At 41.2% G+C, this 22,366-nt stretch overlaps 1 protein-coding gene across 3 annotated transcripts; it reads right to left on the bottom strand.

The window, feature by feature from the left end:
• Positions 1-4,311: 4,311 nt before the first annotated feature.
• fam107b (family with sequence similarity 107 member B) lies at positions 4,312-21,330 on the bottom strand. Of its 3 annotated transcripts, none has more exons than XM_086163627.1 (4): positions 21,115-21,330; positions 7,943-8,114; positions 5,377-5,533; positions 4,312-5,249 (listed from the first exon to the last, which is right to left on the bottom strand). In XM_086163627.1, the coding sequence occupies exons 2-4, from the start codon at positions 8,068-8,070 to the stop codon at positions 5,130-5,132; spliced, it is 405 nt and encodes a 134-aa protein (XP_086019753.1). In that variant the 5' UTR covers positions 8,071-8,114; positions 21,115-21,330; the 3' UTR covers positions 4,312-5,129. The 3 variants fall into 3 exon arrangements, with proteins under 3 accessions (XP_086019753.1, XP_086019755.1, XP_086019752.1); XM_086163629.1 differs by lacking the exon at positions 21,115-21,330 and adding an exon at positions 20,589-20,939; XM_086163626.1 differs by lacking the exon at positions 21,115-21,330 and adding an exon at positions 9,000-9,173.
• Between the last annotated feature and the right edge of the window lie 1,036 nt (positions 21,331-22,366).

Genomic DNA, 22,366 nt, shown 5'->3' with positions numbered 1-22,366 from the left:
TCCGACCCCAGTCACCATCAGGGGTACAGAGGTGGACATTGTGGACAGTTATAAGTACCTGGGTGTCCACTTGGACAATAAACTGGACTGGACTATCAACACCAACGCCAGCTTCAAGAAGGGTCAGAGCCGCCTGTTCTTCCTCAGGAGGCTCAGATCTTTCAACGTCTGCAGGACCATGCTGCAGATGTTCTACCACTCGGTGGTGTCCAGCGTCATCTTCTACGCTGTTGTGTGCTGGGGCAGCAGGCTCAAGACAGCTGATGCGAACAGACTCAACAAGCTCATCAGGAGAGCTGGGTCTGTCCTGGGCGTGGAGCTGGAGTCTGTGGTGCAGGTGTCAGAGAGGAGGATGCTGAAGAAGCTCCTCAGCATCATGGACAACATCCATCACCCCCTGCATGCCACACTGACGTCCTGTAAGAGCTCTTTCAGCCGTAGACTGATACCACCGAGGAGCTCCACTGAACGCCACAGGAGGTCTTTCCTCCCCGAGGCGATCAGACTTTTTAATTCCTCTCCATTCAGCCGCCGGCAACCATAACAACCTATCTTTAACTTAAAAACAAACAAAATGTGCAATATCTCATTTCTGTGCAATATTCGGAACTGTGCATTATTTCATCTCATAACAGCTACACTGTGCAATATTTCATCTCATCTCATAACTGCTACATTATAATGTTAAGACACTTATAGGTTTATCACTGCTAACTAAGACACTTTATAGTTTCACTGAAACACTTTATAGTTTATAGTTTATTTTTATTTCTAATTCTGCCTTTCTTTTTATTATTTATTACTGTTTTATATTCTGTAACTCTGGCACTGCAATTTCCTTCGGGATTAATAAAGTTGTTCTTATTCTTATTCTTATTCTTATTAATGTAAGATTTGCAAGTGATGTTGATTCATGTATTTTGATTAATTAGTTTTAGTTTAGTTTAGTTTAGTTTAGTTTAGTTTAGTTTAGTTTAGTTTAGTTTAAAAAGTTTATTAGGACAGTGTACAATTACATTAAGCACAGAGACAGAGATGTTTGGACCACATTGTAGCTCATAGCTAATTTCCATCCGTAGTCCTGGGAAGACAATACAAATATAAAACTGTACAAATAGAAAATATATATAAAATATAAAGATAGGCAATAAAATAACTACAACATATAAGCAGGCAATGTAATAAGTAAAACCCAGGTTGAAAGTGATATTGTTGTGAATTATTAGTTTGGTCATCTGATGATGACCAAAATACCCGTCTGGTATTGTTAGTGTGAGCATGTTTGGTGCTCCAGAATACAATTTTGTCTGGAAGCCCATTCCATTCTTTGATGGCTTTATAGGAAAAGGCAGATTGAGAAAAGGCAGACTTTCTTTTAGGAACATTGCAGTCTCCTCTAGACACAGATCTCAACACTCGACTTGTGAGTTGGGAGCGAGGCTTGATGTAGGTCTAAAGAGGAGGTGGGGCGGCGTTATGTAAAATTTTGTGGACCAGACGGATATCAGAGTACCTGATCAAGTTGTCTTCTTCTTCTTTCGTCTTTTCCCTTCAGGGGTCGCCACAGCGAATCAACTTTCTCCATCTAACCCTATTCTCCGTATCCTCCTCTTTCACACCAAATACCTTCATATCTTGTCTCACTACGTCCACAAATCTTCTCCTTGGTCTTCCTCTAGACCTCCTGCCTGGCAGTTCCAATTCCAGCATCTGTCTACCTCACTATCCCTCCTCCGTACACAATTCAACCATCTCAGTCTGGCTTCTCTGACCTTCTCTCCAAAACATCTAACATGTGCTGTTCCTGTGATAGACTCATTCCTGATCCTGTCCATCCTGGTCACATTCAAAGAGAACCATAGCATCTTCATCTCTGCAACCTCCAGCTCTGCCTCCTGTCTTTTCCTCCTGTCTTGCACACCTTCATTCTGGCTGAAAGTCTTCTATCACGTAATACCCCTGACACTTTTCTCCCCCCATTCCTCATTTATTATGCTAATTAGTATCTATATATATTCCAGAGAAGTATGTTAAACTGGTGCAGGACATGTATGCCACCTGTGAGACAGTGGTACGGTGTCCTGTAGGGGTAACAGAGAAGTTCAAGGTGGAGGTGGGACTCCATCAGGGATCAGCTCTGAGCCCCTTCTTGTTCGCAATGGTGATGGACAGGCTAACAGATGAGGTTAGATAGGAATCCCCATGGACCATGATGTTTGCGGATGACATTGTCATCTGTAGTGAGAGCAGAAAACAGGTAGAGGAAAATCTAGAGATGTGGAGGTATGTTCTGGAAAGGAGAGGAATGATAGTTAGTCGCAGCAAGACAGAATATATATGTGTGAATGAGAAGAACTCGGGTGGAACATTGAGGCTACAGGGAGTGGAGATCGAGAAGCTGGAGGATTTCAGGTACTTGGGGTTAACAGTCCAGAGCAACAGAGAGTGTGGAAAAGAGGTGAAGAGACGGGTCCAAGCAGGTTGGAATGGGTGGAGAAAAGTGTCAGGGGTACTATGTGATAGAAGACTATCAGCCAGAATAAAAGGAAAGGTGTACAAGACAGTGGTGAGACCAGCGATGCTGTATGGACTAGAAACTGTTACAATGACCAAAAGACAGAAGGCAGAACTAGAGGTTGCAGAGATGAAGATGTTGAGGTTCTCTTTGGGAGTGACCAGGATGGATAGGATCAGGAATGAGTCTATCAGAGGAACAGCACATGTTAGATGTTTTGAGAGAAGGTCAGAGAAGCCAAACCTAGATGGTTCAGTCATGTACAGAGGAGGAATAGTGAATATATTGGTAGATGGATGCTGGAATTGGAGCTGCTAGGCAAGAGGTCTTGAGGAAGACCAGAGAGAAGATTTATGGACGTAGTGAGAGAGGATATGAAGGCAGTTGATGTGAGAGAGGAGGATTCGGAGAATAGGGTTAGATGGAGAAAGTTGATTCGCTGAGGCGACCCCTGAAGGGAAAAGCCGAAAGAAGAAGAAGAAGAAGAAGAAGAAGAAGTATCTATATATTTTCATGCTGGAACATTAACAGCAAGGTTAGAGAACAGTTGCAGTCACATAGTGAGTTTGCATTGGTGATTTGCACACCCTTAGTGTGACATTGTTACTTCTGATTGGTAAGTTCATAGAGATGTGATTAGTAACAACAACAAAGTGGGGTTGTTGTGAAGGTGTGGACATTAAAATTAAGTGCTGCTGAATAGATCCGTCTCCCGGCTGCTATCTCTCCAACTTTGTAGTGTCTTTGTAGTACAGTCCAAATTCACACTGGACCTGCACCTATCAGTGATGACAGTATTGCTGAAATGAAGAACTTAAACATGACAATATTCCTCAATAGTTTTCCAGCTCTAAATGTATGGTTGGCAGACATGTTCAGCTCTGCTTCAGAGTAATCTGAAGTATTTTTGTCACATTTTTTGCCATTTGACTTTTTGTGATACTTCATAAATTCAGCATTCATTACTTTCACTCTGACTTCCTGTAGCTTTTATGAATTCGAAGCCAACTGTTGTAGGAACACAAATTAAATCCTGGATTATTATAGTGACATTAAAAATGACTTTGCAGTACATACTGTATCACAGAATGTATGATTTATCATTGTCATTTACATGTTTTTGGTTGTTAAATGATCTTCCTTGTTGATTCTCGATGACCTTATCATACAGTTAATTTCCTGTATGTTGTACTTAAAACTATTTTTGTTGACGTGTGCAACAGCTATGTGTCCAGTTTCATTTCCATGTGGATCACTGAAAGAAACAAACAATTTAGTGTTCTAAACATATGTTCAGCAATGCTGTTCTTTGGAATTTTTCATCCGGTCTCTTTTGAAGGACAAGTACTGAGTAATCTGAGAAGGGAACATTGTTTCAGAAACAAGTTAGGTTAGTGGATACATCACATTGTTGCAGTCTTAGTAAAGTTCAGTTAGTCTGTTTGACTCACATGATTTCACTTTGCATTGTGTTCCATTAAGATTATAACAAATATATTAAAATAAAAGGTTGAATATAATTTGAGGCTGCTGTTTTGTTATTTTCGAATGTAATTTTGGCCATTTCTGTGATTTGTATCGATTGAAAAACAAAACACCAACTAGCACTTAAAACAGCCTTGTAAAATATCTTTTGTCTCCCATCATGTGTATATTTTTAGGATGATGGCATTGTACCACTTGCATGACCTAAACTGTGGTGCAATGTACGAGTTATGTTCTGACAATTGGTTTTGCAGCACAGCACAATGATTCTATGCTTTATTCTTCATTTCAATAATGAACCTCACACAAACTTAAATTATGTATTAACACTTTTATTAATACAAAACAACAGAATATATAAAGAAAAGGTCACTCTCATGCCTGGGAGTTCTACTATTGGTCAAAATGCATTAGATGAGGAAATGGCATGATTCAATTAGAAATGAAATAAAATAAAATAATCATTTTGCAAACTTGAGCATTTCACAAACCCTAAACTCCCTTTGTCCTGTTCTGGCTTCATAAACTATGCTGTAAAACAAACTAAAATACAGAATGACTAAAATTGTCCTCCCTATAGCTGGGCTAAAACCTACAAACATAAATAACAAAAGCTCATTTGTTTGGCTTTTACATTACACAGTTTTAAGAGTCCATCCAGTGTCCACTTTTCCTTATTTGATTCTGAAGATGAGCACAAACATAAAACAACAATAACAACACCAACAACAGTAAACAAAAATGACAGCTTGCTGTGGAGAGAGGAGTGAAAACAGAGGATGAGAACTCGTGTTTCTCCATCAGAGCTTATTGGAAGCTCGCTCACATGCCTGCGTGAAAGGCATGTAGTGTTTAAACCCCTCCTGCAAGGGGTGCTGTGTTTTTGGACAGGCATGACAAGCAGAGGTGAGAGCTGGTGGTCCGAAGCAGGCAGGTAGAGGGGGTCTTTAGTCTCAAAAGTCTCTCTCCTCACTGCAGGAAGGAATAGCTAGGTCGGGAAAAGCCAGGAAGTTCATCTTGGACCACTGTCAGGTCACCTCCTTGCACCAAAGACACGACACACTCTCTTGTACATACACTCCTGACATCTCTTTGCCCAGGAACAGTCATCCGGACCCAATGTTGGATTTTAGGTGGTTCTTTCCTCCCCATCGGCTTCTTGCTTGGTCCTGCGGAGGTTGCTCTTCATTTTCACAAACTCAGGGGTGTTCTCCTGTTCCTCTTCAATTTTCTGTTGCTCCAGTTCCAGCTATTGGAAACCACAGATTAGCAAATTAAAATAAAGCAAATTGTCAAAATCATGATTAAAATAAATAAATAATAGGAACTGGGTTTTAAACTTTTTAAGACGACTTTTCATAGTGATTATTGCTTACCTGCTCTAACTTTTGTTGTCTTTTCATAAGCTCTATCTCCAAATCACTCCTCTTCTTGTGGGCTTCCTGTTCCTCCTTCTGAGCTTTGAGAACTTGCTCCCGCTTTCTCTTCTCAAGAACCTTCTGGAGTTCAGGTTTGTTCTGAGGAGCCAACCCCCTGTGTGTTTGCACAAAACAATATTACAAGAATGCAAACGCATGTTTCAGAATTTGAAGGATCCACAACAGAAAACAGCTATGACCCTCTTGAGACTTAAGAGATCTGTGGTTAAACATGTCAGTCAGGGTCACAAATCTTATGGTTTTGATCAATTTACAAGCCATCATTTCTGATCTGTGAATACCTCTTGGAGGGGGGGGGGGGGGGGTGTATTGTCTTCTTTTCATTGCTACTTCAAGATCGAAAAACTCAAATCACAAATAAAATCTCCTTACAAAATTCAAAAATGATGGTCACAAAATCTTCCTCATAAAAAAAGTATTCTGGTCAACTGTTTCAAGTCAAAATGAGAACAGGCATGCATTCGTGCAGTACAGGCATCTATAGTGGTAGAAGCTATATGTGATGTACTATTCCAAACTCCCCCTTGATACAAAAGATGATTGGTTAACTTTAGGAGTAAGTTGCGAGTAGGAGTTTTAAGTAACAGATGACAAGAAATCCATTTTTACAAATAATCACATGTTACATACATACAATTAAGCTGAAAAGACACGGTAACAGATAAACAGCAAAACTTTTGTTCCCTCCCATGAAGGCAAAAAAAGAAATATTGAGGTCAGGCTGTTAAGGTCCCTTGAAGAAAACACAGCGTGACTGCCAGTCCGCAATTAAACGCAACACTGCCTTAATTAAATGTATTATTAAATCTTGAAGATTACATAACTAAGCTCACCACGTTCCAAGAAGCAGTGGGAGTTTCTTTTCAAGTAGATATTACCTGAACTAAAGTCAATGCTGCTGTACAACATACTGATTCGCCCGGTAATGAGAGTCTTATGAAAGCACTTAGTGAACTGTAGCAGAGCAGAGGACAAGTTGTGCAACTGATTCTGGCTGATTTTCTCCTCCTCCTTGAGGAAAGGAGGAAGGGCGAGTCAGTCAAAGCAACAACAGGAGCCGAATATGATGCTTACTGTGCTCTCCCTGATTAGGGACGATGTTTATGTTTCCATAATGATAGATGCTGCATTCCCTAACACCTCCCTCAAGTCAAGTCAACACCCTGCAGCTGAATAGATGGAATGTATGCTTAAATGCTTTGGATGCTTCAGTGACTTAATTTGCCCAAAATTCTGCACTGTGTTTTTTTCTGGCACTCGCTGCGTAAGTATGAGAAGTTGCAGCTGAAAAGGTAGCAAAAGGCTGAGAAAGGCCTTCGGCTAGAGATGGTTTTGTAATCTTGATTACATAACATGTTGTTTCTCCCTTTTCATGCAGCCAGCCATCCATCCACCCCCCTAGCCGCTCACTGCTATCATCATCGTGACTAATCCACTCTGCAAAAGACCTATCAAAACAACCCACCATTAAAACTGCAAGATTTCTCAAACACTCTTCTTCAGGTGCTAAACTGATAACAAATGTCGAGAAACCAATTTGTGCCGTTCTTGCATGACGTACAGACAGTAATAACAAATAGTTTTTTGATTTAAATTGACTTTTATCACAAGAACCGCAAAGATTCTCTGTGACGCATTCCTATACTTTACATATCATTCCAACACTCAAACCGCAAGTTTTGTGTTTGACCTGTTAAATACAAAAAGCATCACTGTTGTGATGTAACAGCTGGCAGCGGTACGTTTGACACAAAACTGCTGGCACTCCTGTTTGACCAGAGAAAAGACAAACCTTAGTTGTCAGACTGGTGACAGTGGACCCCAGCATGTGTGTATTCATGTGCAAAGATACACACTGTGCTGCATGGATGCTCACACGGACCAAATGCTTGAAATCCTGACTTGTGATATACATAACTATCAGAGGCCAGGCCAGGTTCACTCAGTGGGGTATAGCGTGACCTTTACGTAACACATTTTTGACACGCTAACGCAGCTGAGGTATTTATATAATAGTCCCTATAAAAGTTTGACGTCCCATGCTTTATATAATTCTTCTGGCGGAGATTGGGTGGTAACATGGTAGTCACTGGAACTGAGGCAGAAGCTTTTGCCCGATCTGTATCTGTTCTTCGAGACTAATTACAAGAAAGTAGCCTGATTTTTGTTGTGAATCACCCTCTGGTTAAACTAAATTGACATGGACATGGAAGCTGCTGTCAGCAATCACATTTCCTGATGTTTACAATCAAGGAAAACATGGAACAGAAGTTTCACTATCAATATTAAACCGTGCAAATGATTCACTATTCAATCACGTGTAGCACCTGAAGAAACGTATCTGACCTAGTTTTGTTTGAGTCTCATACATTAAGATAAGGTCAATAAAGTTTGTCCTTTGAAAATTAGCCTTCAATGTGACGGGGTTATCTGGAAACAGACATGATAAGCACATGAAAGTGGCGAAAAGTAACTGAAGAAGTGGTAAGTATTACTTGCTGACCTCTTCTGGTTCATGAGTAGCTCTCTGTGCAGGTCCTGATGGTTACGGGAGTTCTTGACCGGGTTGATCAGCTTCTTGGGTTTGATGAGCTCATCGCAGTCGCCCTCCAAATAGTCTGGCTCCGCCATGACACTCCTCCCTGGTGACAGTGACAGACCAGGGTCACGGGAATCTAAATAGACAGAAAAAAAAAACATAAATTACCACCTGCAAGATGATAGTTTGATGCAGAAAAGAAAACAATTTATGCCTCCATGGAAACAAATCTGGGTTGGAAAAGAAGGGAAGAAAAACTTTTGGTGCCACACATGAGGTCATTTTCAGTCATCAGTCTGATGTTCTATAATATGCTTCAGACTGTTATTGAGCAGTCGTCATAGCGATAGAGGGACTCAGCTGTGGAGTTATATAATTGTACAACACCATATGAAGAAGTATTGGATTTTTCTGTCACACGATTCAAATACAGCATGAGAACAGAAAATAGCTGCATTTTAAATGTGTTCAGATACATCACGATTGAGATCTTTCAGAGCTATCGACGCATTACAGTATCACCAGCCTATTACTTTGAGCCAATAAAATAATCCTTATAATAGTTAGATGTCAGCAAGCCAGCAGTTTGTTTTTCAGAGCTGTTTATATTTCAGATTGCTTGTTTATACAGTTTATTTCAATTTATTCATTCGATCCAAAAGGTAATCTTCTAATTACAGATCTAATGGGATGTTAAAATAAACATCTCATCTTAATTACAGAAGAAATGCAATGACCAAAAACATTTGCTGAAGAAAATGGAACTGTTTGTGAGAATTCAGCATTACTTTTTTCTGTTTTGCTAAAAAGAAACATTTAGATGTTTCATATGAACCATTTCAATGAAGGACCGACTAGAAGTTAAGAACTAAACACATCTAAGATAAATCACGCAGCTAATCTGCTCGGATGAGAAAACTGATGCAACGGACTGCAGAAAATGTACCTAACAACAGAAACAAACTATCTGAATCATGCCAGGCAATGATATCTTAAATGAGCAAAAAGTGTCTGAACTCACCCTGCAGATGAGGAAAGATGGGGTATCTGAACATTGTCGCCATTGCTGCTATTTTGGTTTGAAATCAATCTTCTGAGGAAACCACTAAAAAGGTGTTGTCCTGTTTATCAGTATGTTGCAGAGCCTCTCAGAGGAGAGCTGCTTTGTCTAGCACAGCTGTTCGCAACTGAGCTGGTTGGAGTTCAGTGTCTGTTTTATAGCTTTTGCTTACACACACACACACACACACACACACACACACACACACACACACACACACTCTCTCTCTCTCTCTCTTTCTCTCTCTCTCCCACTCTATCTGTCGATCCCACGCTAACTACATCTCGCTCAGATTCAATATACATGAGGAACAGTTTATTGTAACTTGTACTTAAGAATATTTTTGTTTTGACAGGACATTAAAAGGGCTGACTTCTACATGAAGTGTACCAACATTCAAATTATTCATTACATTTTGATTATTCTTATTATTTTTTTGTATAATTCTTCAGAGTCATTAAACTATGACTACTTTGACATTAGGTCAAAATCATAAAAAATTCCCCTCCTGCAGTGTCAATAGGATTGACTTGTTAATATGCATGTGTTCCAGTGGTGCTTGGTTAATTAGGACTCTCCTGATTAAGACGGCACTAAAAAAAAAGAACATGGAGTGATATTCTGGGGCTTCAGATGGCCAATCACAGGCAATGCTTGCATGAAGGATGCACTGCACAACACGTGCCGGATACTAAAATTGGGGGAGAGGATCCTCCGAATTGCAACACGGAGGGATGTACTTTATCACCATCACCACTAGAGGTTGACATTCTTGCATTCCAGACACAAAACCATGTCAGTTACATAACAAAGGAGCTCGGATAAACACGTTTTTTGATGCAGAACAAAGAGAATTATATCGTTTATGGTAAATATGCATAATGAACAAAGGCAGGAGCGATATTATAGATTACACTTCTTATTGCCTATGCTGTCCTAGTGGTGTATAATCTCCCCTAATCTAATTGACCATTTATTCATCTGGGAACCACATGTATATGTAAATATATAATGTACTGAATTAACATTTGAATTGATACACGGCCTCAAGAAATAAGAGTCCATTTGAAACACATCTGTTTTTTTTTTTGACTCATGAATAGATCAGCACTACGAATATCTCATTATGCAAGAGCATCAATGTTGTCAGGGTACACACCAGTCACGTCATTTCTGCCCTAGAGCTCAGCGAATACAGGTAAATCAGCTTGTGTCTGTGATGGGTGGTGAGTGCGAGCGCATACATGCCCCGGACATCAAACGTGGTTTTGTTTTAATGCCACTGGCAGGGGGTAGAGTAACTCAAAGACGGCCAGTGTTGTCAAAGTGTCTGTTGGCTTAACACATATGCTCCTACTTCCTCTGTGGCCCAAGGGGGAAGGGGATGTGACATAGGGAGTTCAAAAGGGACTCGCAACCTCAAATTGGAGCCCTGCGTCAATTCTGACCTGTCATGGTCGCTTTATGTTGTATTTAATGTCCCTTCTGGTCCCACTTAAAACCTATGCGGATAATGTGTATTACTATCAGTTAGAAGTCCAACGCAATGACTGCAGTGTGTGAGACAGCTTTGTTATCACGATTCGGGATCGTTAGATAAAAATAAGCATTTAACGCAAGGTTTTGCCGGCTAGTCGGCTATTTCTTTATCTCCAGGTGTTACGATGTGCAGGACAACATCCAAAGCTTTGAAATACACAGCAATCACGTTGCTTAAATACTTGTACTGCAGAGTTTTTGTCTAAATATGTCACAGATTTTACAGCCCGGGGGTCATTTTGCCTGTTTATTTACTGGTTTTTCAAGTCTCACTGGTTTTGCAGGGACTAATATTCCAGCCTCTTTAGAAAAAAAAAAACACCTCTCCTCTAGTCCATTCCAATTTCAGAAAGTAAATGTGTTAAATTCCCAGATATTGCTTTATATTTTTACAGGTTTTAACTTTCAGGTAATTGTTTACATGGTTTCTGATATGAATGACCAGAACACAGATAGTTTGTGAATTCAGTTTTATATTCATCTTCTGCTGATTTCTCATTATTTTACAGAAATTTTCCAACTAGTTTTAAAGTAACTGACTGAAGTTTTTCTGTTGAAGGTTGGCTGCTGATTTAACAAGAATGTTCAAGACAATGCAATCGTTTCCATTTCCCATGTGGGTTTCATGACTTGAACCCTTTATTTTAAGTAAAAAAAAAAAAAAAAAAGGTCTACCTGGTTTTTCGGGTTTTCATTGATCTGTGTGACCCTGATGCACCGCCATGCTTTTGGGACACTTTACTGCAGTTCCAGGAATCCCATTAAAATGGTTTTGTTTACAGTATTTGGAAACACGCCCTTGTATCACAGGCAGCAATTGTACACACACAAAAGAACACACACACACGAAATAAAGTGAGGCCCCACAAGACCAAGGTCTGTGAGATGTCTCCATGAGAAAGCCCTCAGCATCTAGAGGCCTAAAAATGGTAAATCGTTCAGGCATAAAATGAGCAGAAAGTTGGTGAAGACAAAGGAAAAAGAAGGAAGGAAAACTGGGTCAGATGAGTGTCTAGGAAAGGGGAAAAGGAAGACAGCCAAGACTTTCCTCAGTTTACCTCACTCTCTTTTCATTCTCATGGCCTGCATACTTATTTTTGAGGAACTTAACTAATGGGACAGTTCAGTCATAAAAAAAACATAAGAAAACAATACGTCTTTTACTTTGTGAGTGTGTGTGTGTGTGTGTGTGTGTGGCGGTAGGATGCAATAGAGCGTACGGATTGTAGACTGGCTTTTAACATGCGAACTGATGCATCACCGAGAAAAAATCTGCAATGTGACACGCACAAAGACTTGCATTCAAAACCCGCCTCTTTATTTCCGCTTTAACTGTCATGTTTTCTCGGCATGTAATGGAAACTTGCCATCAACACAAGTGACAAATATTTCGGTATGAGGAAATGGAGAGAGAGGGAAAAAAAAAACCCACCACATGATCTGCGGGGTCCCTGATGTGCAACAGGCTTCCAACCAACAAGTGAATGCAATATATGGAACAAAATCAGCCCATTTGCTAATGGACAAATAATAGGACATTTAGAAGGGGAAAAAAAAGACACACACTCTTCCACTTAACCTGAGAGAAGAGCACAGATGGACAGAAACATTGAGGGATGGTAAAGATTGCTAAATTGGCTATTAGTGGTACTTCAGTTTCTTTTTCCAGATTAAGGACATGAAAGAACGAAAACAAAAATCTGGCTTGTCGAACCAGGGTGAAATGGCACTAAAGAACATGGAAAGATGAAGCGATTTAGATCATGACACCGTCTCGCTTTTGACTCAACTGTGCCTCTTGTCATTTTCCTGTCTCGAAAGAGCGAGCCGAAGACGACGAGAGCAGCTGGTTCGCCATCTGACCTCACAGTCTCTCCTGCTGGTTACGGAGATCTGAATGGAGCAGACCACGTGGGGAGCCCTGCTAAGGGTGGGGTTGGTCTGGTCTGGTAAGGGGGGGGGGGTGACACACAGCTAGCCACACCCACACCATCACTAACATGATAAAGTTTATTTTCCGCTGCAACCAGAAGGAAGCTTTGCACAGGGTAGCGGAAAAACAGCATTTCTGTATATTCACCAGGCATTAAGAAACAGAGAATCATAAATAATTGAAAACGGATAACAGGAAAATGATCAATACTCTGATTAGAACGAGATTCTACCTCAACTGAGGAAAGGAAAGGACTTGCATAGTATACACCCCCCGTGTCCCATTTATATCTACTGGTTCCCTCTCTTACTTTCTTGCTAGATCCTGTCTATTCTACTCACAGATGGGAGGTCCACCCCTCAAGGGAAATTGCGTCATCAATTCCCCTCAAGCAACCCCCACACCCCATTCTGCTTCTTACACACACACACACACACACTATCCCTCTTGACGTGTACTATGGGCTAAACAGATCAGGGCGTAAATCTCCCAGTGTTTCTGTTAATGAAGCGGCCATTCAGCCATAAAAAAAAGAGGAGAGGCCCTAATTAAAACACACAGATAGATGGGATGTTAACCGAGCACTAGGGGGGAAAAAATCCAGAGCGAGAGGCTGTAAAGGGGCTGAAGGAGGAACCCAACGTTGGAGGAATCTAGAGGTGACAATGCGCTCATTTCCTGACCAGGCAAAGTACGTAGATGCACATTCAAAATGACGACATAGTGACGTACTTATGCATGGATCCGAAGCACAGCCCCAAACAAAAGAATCCGAAGCATTGTCCGGTCACTCACACGCACAAATCTGTTGGCGCAAAGACTTAAAGAGATAGCCCACAGCAGTCTGCCATTTAGTGTGTATCCATAAACAGATGTGCGTGCATGTACTTTTGAACCACAGCTCCCCTCAGGGAAAAAAAGCCTTGCAGTGCATGCTTAAAGAGAAATAGCCAATAAGAGAAGACCAACCATGTGAATGCAATGAGTTTTTAATAAACAACAGAAATGCAAAAGTCCCAATCGCAATGTGTGTTGCTGAACGTGTGGATTTTTCCCAGGGTCGATTGAAAGTCTCTGCAAGAGGCAGACCACCGAGCAGGACTATGGAAGCCAAATATTTGTGGAAGCCAATCCTGGCAAACTAATCAACATAAAATAAATATAAATCAGCACATAAAAAGTGATGGGAAAAGTGATGGGAAAAGTTGTAAACCCCTGCTCAGGAGGACAGGGTTTACTTATATTTAGTTTTTAGTGAAATATTGGGTCAGGCAGTTAGTTTTTCTTCCCTGATAAACTTTCATATTTATTAATTCACGATCCATATTGCTTATCCTGCAGCGGCTATCCCAGCTGTCATTGGGCGAGAGGCAGCGTCGTATATAGAAATATACAACCATTCACTCTCTCATTCACACGTCTTGACAATTTCGGGTCCCACGGCATGTTGGAACTGTGGGAAGAAATTTGAGAACCCGGAGGAAAATGCAGACACGGGAAGAACCAACGTGCAAATTCCACACAGAGGGGTCGCCTTGCCGGACTGGAACCAGAGAACTTGTTGCAGTGAGGCAGAAGCACTAAGCACAGCGCCGCACTTTTTACAGGCTGAAACCCTTATTTTTTTTTCTGGCATTTATTTCTCCCGTCTTATTCAGTTATTTTTGTACGTCGCTTTGGATAAAATCGTCTGCGAAATGACTGCAATGTAATGTAATGTAATATTCAGCAAAGATATATTTCTTTTTGACTCATTTGCTCGGGTGGAACTCCTGTTAAAAACATTTGATGACGTATTTCTCAGTGGGAGTCTGTAACCGTAGCCAGCTAACCAGCTTACCAGCTATCCTCAAGTTTACTTTTACTAAGAAGGTTCATCCATTTCCACTTCTGTCTGCTTTCCCTTCCTGCCACAGAAACAGAATCAACTGCAACAATTTATCACTGACGGTTTTATTATGAGGACTAACCTGAAAGCTACTGAGAAATGGCGAGACCTAACAATGCGTGACGCTTCTGTAAACACGAGAAAGCCTCCACCACTGAGCAAGCTAGATGGTAGATCTATTTTAAAAAAGCAGAACAAAAATGCACTTAAAGCCATCACTAACAACAATCTGTCTCTGAGATGTCTTTCTCTGAGTGTACTGAGGCTAAAGCGTAACTAATTTTGTGACCCATCAACTTGTTTTTATTAGTTTTAAAGTTCCTCCCTCGCGGATATGTGCGCCACCACTCCACAGAGCCGTAATCCTAGAGAAGGGTCCACACTGTGTCTTCCATTGTGCCCTTGTCTGTAACAAAAGGCCCCACGTGTTTTTACAAGAAATGTGTGGATTTGCAGAAACAAATAATTCCCAGACTTTTTCTACACTGGGATTTTATGGCGGTTAGAGGAGGAGCGAACGGGAGCCGCATCGACACGCACGGTGTTAAGATTCAGAAATGAAAACTATTTCGGGGCGGGAAAGACATGGGTTGGTGAGTCTGGGAAACTGGTTTGACATAAAAAAGGGTGTTTTGGTGTTGGGGGTTGATATCTGTTTTGTATTTCCTGTGTTGGATTGGGGGTCTGCGGCAGAGGAGCGGGGGAATTCTGAGGCCTCCTCATGAACTGACCTCTGGTGAAAGCCACCCCTCTCCCACATTACGATGATGTCACTAGGGAGACACAAGGCTATGGGAATTTACAATCTGGGTTTTAGGGTTCGTAAAACACCCACGCAAGGACACACTAATGTCACCAGAACTGTGTCATGTGAATCTACACGGGTGACGTCTTTAGTTGGGTTGACTCGACTCTTCTTCTCATTACCACGGTTTCCACAAGGGATTTCTTGTTCTGTGTGAAACAAAACAGCGCATTTATCACATCTTTGGCAATACTTCCAACAGCAAGCCATTAACTTTGGAGGGTTTATTTGATCATTTTTAGTTGAATATAGTTTCAATCGTGGCTATATGTTAGCGTGCACGGATAATCACAATGGTTGCATCTGTTCTTGTCTGACAAGAAACTAAATTTTACTACAATGTAGTCTTGACTATGGACGAATCTGGCCTTTAAGATTTAACTGTAACGCGTGACGTGTCGAGATGTCACTTGGCAAACCCTGTTCGAATAAGATGAGCCGATAATCTTCGAGAAGAAATAGCATCTCGTTGCGCAGATTGTGCTACTTATGTAATCGCTAATTTCTTATGCGGTGAATTGATGGTTTCGGTGTGTATGTTTGTGTTCTGCACGGACTGGCCTTTTTTTCATGCGATAGCAGAGCCGCGTTGCCACACGTTGAGAGCTCCGGGGCGAGGCAGATTACAGAATGAATGGGGAGGATTGAAAAGGCACAGACACCACTTTGAGTCACGCTGTGGGAATGTGATGAACCTGCAAAGTGATTATCACTTCGGGCACAGCAGGAGGGTACACGCACAAACGCACATATACACACAAAAGGCTGGGTGACGTGTGTGTGTGTGTGCGGGGGGGGTTATATCATGATATTCAGACCACATTTTTATGTAACCATATCTGCTTAGGTATGAAGAACCACATTTCAGACACTACGCAAAAAAAAAAAAACTGAACACTTATTTCATGGTTCTACTGCAAGATAAGCGTCTCACTTCCACTTTGACGAATCTAGCACATCGTCACAACTTTGCTGATCGAATGCTCAAACGTGGACGAAAGTATGTCAGTAGTTCATTTTGTGATTTTTCTTTCCTTTGCGGAGTATTTTCTTTGACCTTTGTACATGAAAACTCAAAGTTGACATTTAGAACTCCCAGCCTGCTGAATCTTACTCATGTTTTTTTTTTTTTATCAATTAATTGTTCTCAGCTTTGGGCCTTCATCACAACCTGAGTTTGCTTTTTGAAAACTGCCAACACCAACCAAACAGCACAGTGTGTTCTGATAAAGGACACTGTGTCTTTTGTTTATGGCGTTTGGCTTCGGTAAGGATGACAGGACAAAAAAAAAAAAAAAAAAAGAAGAAGGAAAAATCGTCCTGACATTTTAAACACGATGATTAATAACATAAGTTATAAGTTATAACATATGTTGATTAATTTTCAGATTGCTTAAAGAACTTTCCCAGACATCCTTATGTGGTTGCATACATTCAGATATGTATCACAAAAAAAGGAAAGACACAACAGTTGGGCTATGATGATTATAAATAAAACACACACACGTGTCTAAATGTATGTTCAACTACATCTTTGAAGGACAGGAGCAATTGAGCACATGAGTGCTTTACTTTAAAAGGTTAAAATCAAAGTGCTTACACAAACCAAAGTCACAGCATATGTCCTGAATAATTGCTGGGGGGGGGGGTTACTGGTGAAGGCCGCACCTGTCACTCAACCACAAAAGGCTGCACTATAGCATTAAGACAGATGACAGTGACATATGTTCCTAGATGCATATATTTAACCTGATGAGAACAGGTGGATGTAGATCGGGGGGGACAAGACGAGCTCTGAACCTCTTAACTGCGGACACACCCACTGTAAAATAAAAGCGAGGTCTGACACACTTATCTCTTGACTCAAAAAAAAAAAAAAAAAAAAAAAAACTCCACACAGCCTGACCGGTGTGTTTTCCTCAGTGAAATTGGGGGTATGTAACAATTTGGCCTTCTGGCTCTTGAGTGTGCAGCAGAGTTTGAGCATAAAGGAAGAGTCTTTGTTATGGCTCTGCTGTCTGCTGCAGTTCTAGATTCAAAGCTTTGTGCTTTACTGCTGATTTTCCCCTTCTGGAGCAAAGCCACACCCCTCCTCACCTACTGGCAGAGCCCAGCTGCGAGCTCACGTCTCATTGGGTGGCAGATTTGCCGGCCAGGATTTGGGAGGGTCTCCTTTGTTTACATGCTGGTAGAGAAACCCCAATAACAACTGTTACCTTGGACTACCAAACAAGACTACAGTTGGCCAGACACACACATGGTTTGGCCAAAAAGAGACTAAATTAAGGGTCTTTCCCATTTGATTCTATGCCTTGTGCTCGACATGACTCTAACTACACAGTACGTACATAGATATTTTTAGTTGGAGTGGCAGGCAATCATGTGGTTTCCACTTCTGATCAAAATATCCAATGATTTTGAGAGAAACAAGTGGCTCAGCTATATTTTGCCATTTGTCGTAAGACACGGTCATTTGCTTTGATACTGACTAAAGGCTTAATCTACTTCAGGCAGTTTAGATGCCCAATCTCTCTGCACCACAACCTATCAAGCTGTAAGGGGGAGGGCATTTATGGCATATGTGTGTGTGTGTGTGTGTGTGTGTGTGTGTAGAGGAGCTACACAGAGTAGCCAGCAACAGTAATGCTGCTTTATTGTGATTGAAGCTGCTGCAGAACATCAGAAGAAAAAAATCAATGTGATTCTTTGAGAAGGTCTGTCTCAGTCAGTGTGTTTGTATCTCAGTGTCTCGTTCTCTGTATCCAGTGCCCTTTATTCTCTTCTATCATCATTAAGTTCTGAGGTAATCCAGACAAAAGCTACATGTCTGACTTTCATATAACCTGATACCCCCCCCCTCCCGCTCACACACACACACACACACATATGCAATAACTGAATTGTGACATCATAATCTAAAGCCACAGAAACAAAAACACAAGACAGTCTACACAGATCCTTTGTCTTGTTGTATGGAATTCTGTGATTGCATCACTGCTTTATGCTTTGCGACGCAATATTTAATTTAGGAGAGGGGCAGAGTGGCACCTAGTGTCTGCGGAAAACTGGCAAAACAGATTAGAGACAAAGCAGCTGTCTGGTTTACAGAAAATAGTTGTTTTTTAAAAGAGATGCAATGTAAGCATTAGGTTGTGACCTCGAGTGATGCGCAATAGACTCTGTATATATATATATTTAAAAAAACAAACAAACAAAAAAAACAGACGGATAATTTGTCCTCAAAAATTAAATTGTTTTCAGTTTCTTTGTCATTTAATAAACCAAATTCCAGAGCAAAATTCCAAACTGAATCTTTAGCGGTTTCCCTTTTTATCTTAGATTGGTTAGCCAATGGGTCACGGAAATATATGTTTAAAAAAAAAAAACGTATTTTCTGATTTTAGGATGATGAAGTATCCAAGTTGTTTTAAGGTCACTTTTGGGTCCTTCAAGTAGTTTGTTTTCCCCTTCCAAAGCATACAAGCCACCACCAACGCCACTGTTTTGGGAATTAACTCATGCTATTGAAAAAACAATGTTAAAGAGAAAAAAAAGTACAACTAGATTCACAATCACAATGAACAAAAATGCTGATTTAAATGAGCCAATAGTTGGAAAATTGACAAACTCAAAACAAATCGGGTATTATGCTGCTTATCCAAAGTTATTTGGCAGCATTTGAGGCCCCATTTACCAGATTTACAGTATTTGTTGTGTGAAACAGCACCACTGATCTTTAAATCTCTTTTTATTTTACTCCCCTAAGACCTTACTGGAGGCCGCCTTGCCAAAGTTACTAAAGTTACAGATCGGGAATTTTCAGATTTTATTCAATGTTCTGTGACGTAATCACAGGTTGGAAGAAAACATTTACTCTTCAAAGAGAAAAAGTACTGTTTAGCTATCCGTGACTATAATGAGGTTTTATGGCGATGCAAATAGAAAACAATGCGGAGCCTCCGGGGTCAGGATTCCAGGTAACGACAGACTGGATTAAACAAACTTTGAGATGTGTTTGTGAAAACACAGGGCTCTGGGAACGCCAGTGAACGCTCACACTGTGTATATGTCTCATTATGAGGTGGAGGGAAGAGAAGGGGGGGAAAAAAACAAAAACATCTGCTCTGAGGTGGTCTCTCTGTGCTTTGAACAAAATAGTTTTGTGAGCAATAAGACCCAAATCGTGGAACCTACACGCAGAAATAAGTGTTTTAGAAGTTAAGGATCAGAGAATTGCTGAGTAATGGATTTTGTACCCACAGACAAACCAGCAGGACTTATGGAAGATAATCAACACACACGTGGTTGCCAGTTACCCACTCCTGGACACACACACACACACACATCTCTGACCCAGATACCTTGATTTTCTCGAGGTCAGGCTGAGTCCTTAATATGGACACACATTCTGTAATGATACGTCGGAAAATGTGCCAGAACCACTAATGGACGCATGGAATGGAAACTCAGACATTTCATTCACATATTTAAAATCCTCAGAGTGCAATAATAACGGGGCCGGAGCGCGTTCCAGTTGTAGCGCCCACCACACTGAAACATACACACAGTGACAGCATCACCCCTTACGGGAAACAGAAGACAGCAGGAGAGACAGAATAAGCGAAACAGGAGAGAGGGGAAGAAGGAGGGGGTTCAAAGATCAGAAAACAGATGTAAATCGTTTAGCAAGCTCTCCTCTAAATGACTAACACATGTGCAAGAACTTTCCCCTCCCTTCACACTCACACACGCGCGCTCTCTGATGAAATCCCTCACCTACAGCACAGTTTTACACCACCTGCTTTTATTTCTTAAATCCTCTTCCTAAATGATAGAGTTAAACTCCTCCACAGGACTAAGGTGGCTGCCCATTTGTATTCACCGGGTTGCTGCACAGCCTCAAGCAATGTCTGCACACAAACACACACACACACACACACACACACAAAACAGGTTTGACCCTGTTTGCGCAACATCTTGTTCAAGATAGATATAAACTGGCAACACACATGTGACAGAGATTAACGCTGTTAGTTTGAAAGATCTTACATACCTGTTGCCACATTTGGAAAAATAAAAACAAATGCACGCCTCACAAAAAAACATGCAGAGTGACAGCACGGCCCAGTGTGTGTGTGTGTGTGTGTGTGTGACTCTGACACACAAAAGTCAGCAGTCACTGCTTTGCTATTTCATACATAGTTGTGACATGATGTTTTCCCTGCCAGCACCTCTATTAAGTATAGTTTCTTTCTATGTTTGTCACATAAACAGACCTCAATTACAGGTTGAGGCTGGATGCTGTAAGACGGTTATGTCTGATGTGGAGAAAAAAAAAAGAAAAAAAAAACAAGGTTTGTGTATTTAGAAATAAACTGGACTTACTTTTCACTGTGTCCTTAGACTGGGTTGCAACAACATTGCCAGCTGTGTTATCATGTGAGCGTTACATCCGCTCTAAAGTAAACATAGACTTAAGTGGGGGGGGGGTAAATTTTTTTTTTTTTATAATTTTAAATGTATTTTTTTTCTAGCAAACTGATAGTTTAAGTGCACGCCGGTGCAAACGGGAGTACACGCACGACCTCAACGTGTTTTTGCGCTTCACCGTCCCGTCTGCTATACAGTCAGGCGGCGCAACAAAAGGAGAACAAAAGAGTTTGTATGTGGAAGCACCGTCCTCTCTCTTCCCCCCGTTACTTTCTTCTTCTCGTAAAAACCAAAATCGGTGTCCTCAGAAAGAGAGAGAGAGAGAGAGAGAGAGAGAGAGAGAGAGAGAGAGAGAGAGGGAGCGGGCGGGCAAGTTGCAACGTGCTGCTTTTGTGCGCTCAAAGAAACAAGCTGGCGGAAAACACTCCGGGATCCACACACACACATACACACACACACATGCATGCATACACACACATACCTCAAAGTCGTACCCCGGAACCGTTTCTCCAACTCAACTTCTTCCCCAAAAAAAAAATGTCAAAGTGGATGATCCCGCGTCAGTTCATCTCTCTTGAGCTCCGAGGTGTGTCTGCGCGACGTTCACCGCCTCCTCCCCGCACTCACACACACTCACACTCTCACACACACACACACTCTCTCTCTCATACACACACACACACACATAACCGTGCGCTTACTCGTCGGGACTGTAGAAAATGTAAATGAAAAAGAGAAGTGGGTGGGGCGTGGATGGCGTCAGCAGACGCCTCCCCTTTCTTGCTGTGATCGTGACGCGGGACTCCACGGACACGGGGATGGGCGCGTCCACCCCGGTTACTTTTTATTCAACCGCTTAAGTGTAATATGGAGATATACTGTGTATTATTGATGTTCTTTTTTTTCCTTTCGACTCTTTTTTTTTCCCCTTTAGATGTCGATACTGCAAATCAATCTTCTCCATCTAACACTTTTTTCTGGATCCTCTTCTCTCACGCCAACTAAGATAAGATAAACTTTATTGATTCCCATAGGGGAAATTTCTTAGTCAAAAAAAAAAAAGAAAATAAATATGAATATAAATATAAATAGAAAGACAGATCATAACAAGACATGCACGAATAGATAGACAGCAGACAACGGCAACAAGAGGGATAACAATGCGCAACATCAAAGAAAAATACACAAACTTCATATTGTAGTGAGTCACCAATCTTGGGGTTTATGTTGATGCTTGTTTTCTGTGTGATTTTGGGGTTGTTGGGAATTTTGTGGGTGCAATTTGGGGTGCAAGAAATTCTGTTTTTGTTTTTGTTTTTTAACCTGGAATTGAGCGGGAACAGTTAGTTGTATTGCAGTTTTGTGTGGCTGCGGCCAACAACAGCTATTGTTCATTAAACCGGCATTTTATCGTCATTCGGGTGTTTTCCCCTGACTAAAATGCTACAACATCCTCTCTTACTTCGTCCGTAAATATTGTCTTTGGTTTTCCTCGAGACCTCCTGCTTGCAGCTCCAATGCCAGCATCCCCAACCTTCTCTCCAAAACCTCCAACATGTTGGTTCCTTCTGACGGACTCGTTCCTGATCCCGTCCGTCCTGGTCCCTCCCAAAGAGAACCTCAACATTTTCATCTCCGCGACCTCCAGCTCTGCTTCCTGTTTTTTACGTAAATGTCACTGTTTCCAGTCCGCTTATTGGTGTTGTTTGGTTATTTTATCTTCTGGGCGTTTG

This window comes from Fistularia commersonii, chromosome 17 (assembly GCF_037954325.1).
Source record: "Fistularia commersonii isolate RoL2024-O1a breed Wild chromosome 17, RoL_Fcom_v1.0, whole genome shotgun sequence".
NCBI classification, from domain to species: domain Eukaryota; kingdom Metazoa; phylum Chordata; class Actinopteri; order Syngnathiformes; family Fistulariidae; genus Fistularia; species Fistularia commersonii.
This window is presented reverse-complemented; position numbering and strand designations above follow the sequence as displayed.

Coding starts and splice junctions, on each gene's coding strand:
- fam107b (XM_086163626.1), bottom strand. CDS start 9,042: ATGGCGACAATGTTCAGATACCCCATCTTTCCTCATCTGCAGG. Junction 8,115..8,999: donor CATCTTTCCTCATCTGCAGG/GTGAGTTCAGAC, acceptor CTGTCTATTTAG/ATTCCCGTGACCCTGGTCTG. Junction 5,534..7,942: donor CTACTCATGAACCAGAAGAG/GTCAGCAAGTAA, acceptor GCAAACACACAG/GGGGTTGGCTCCTCAGAACA.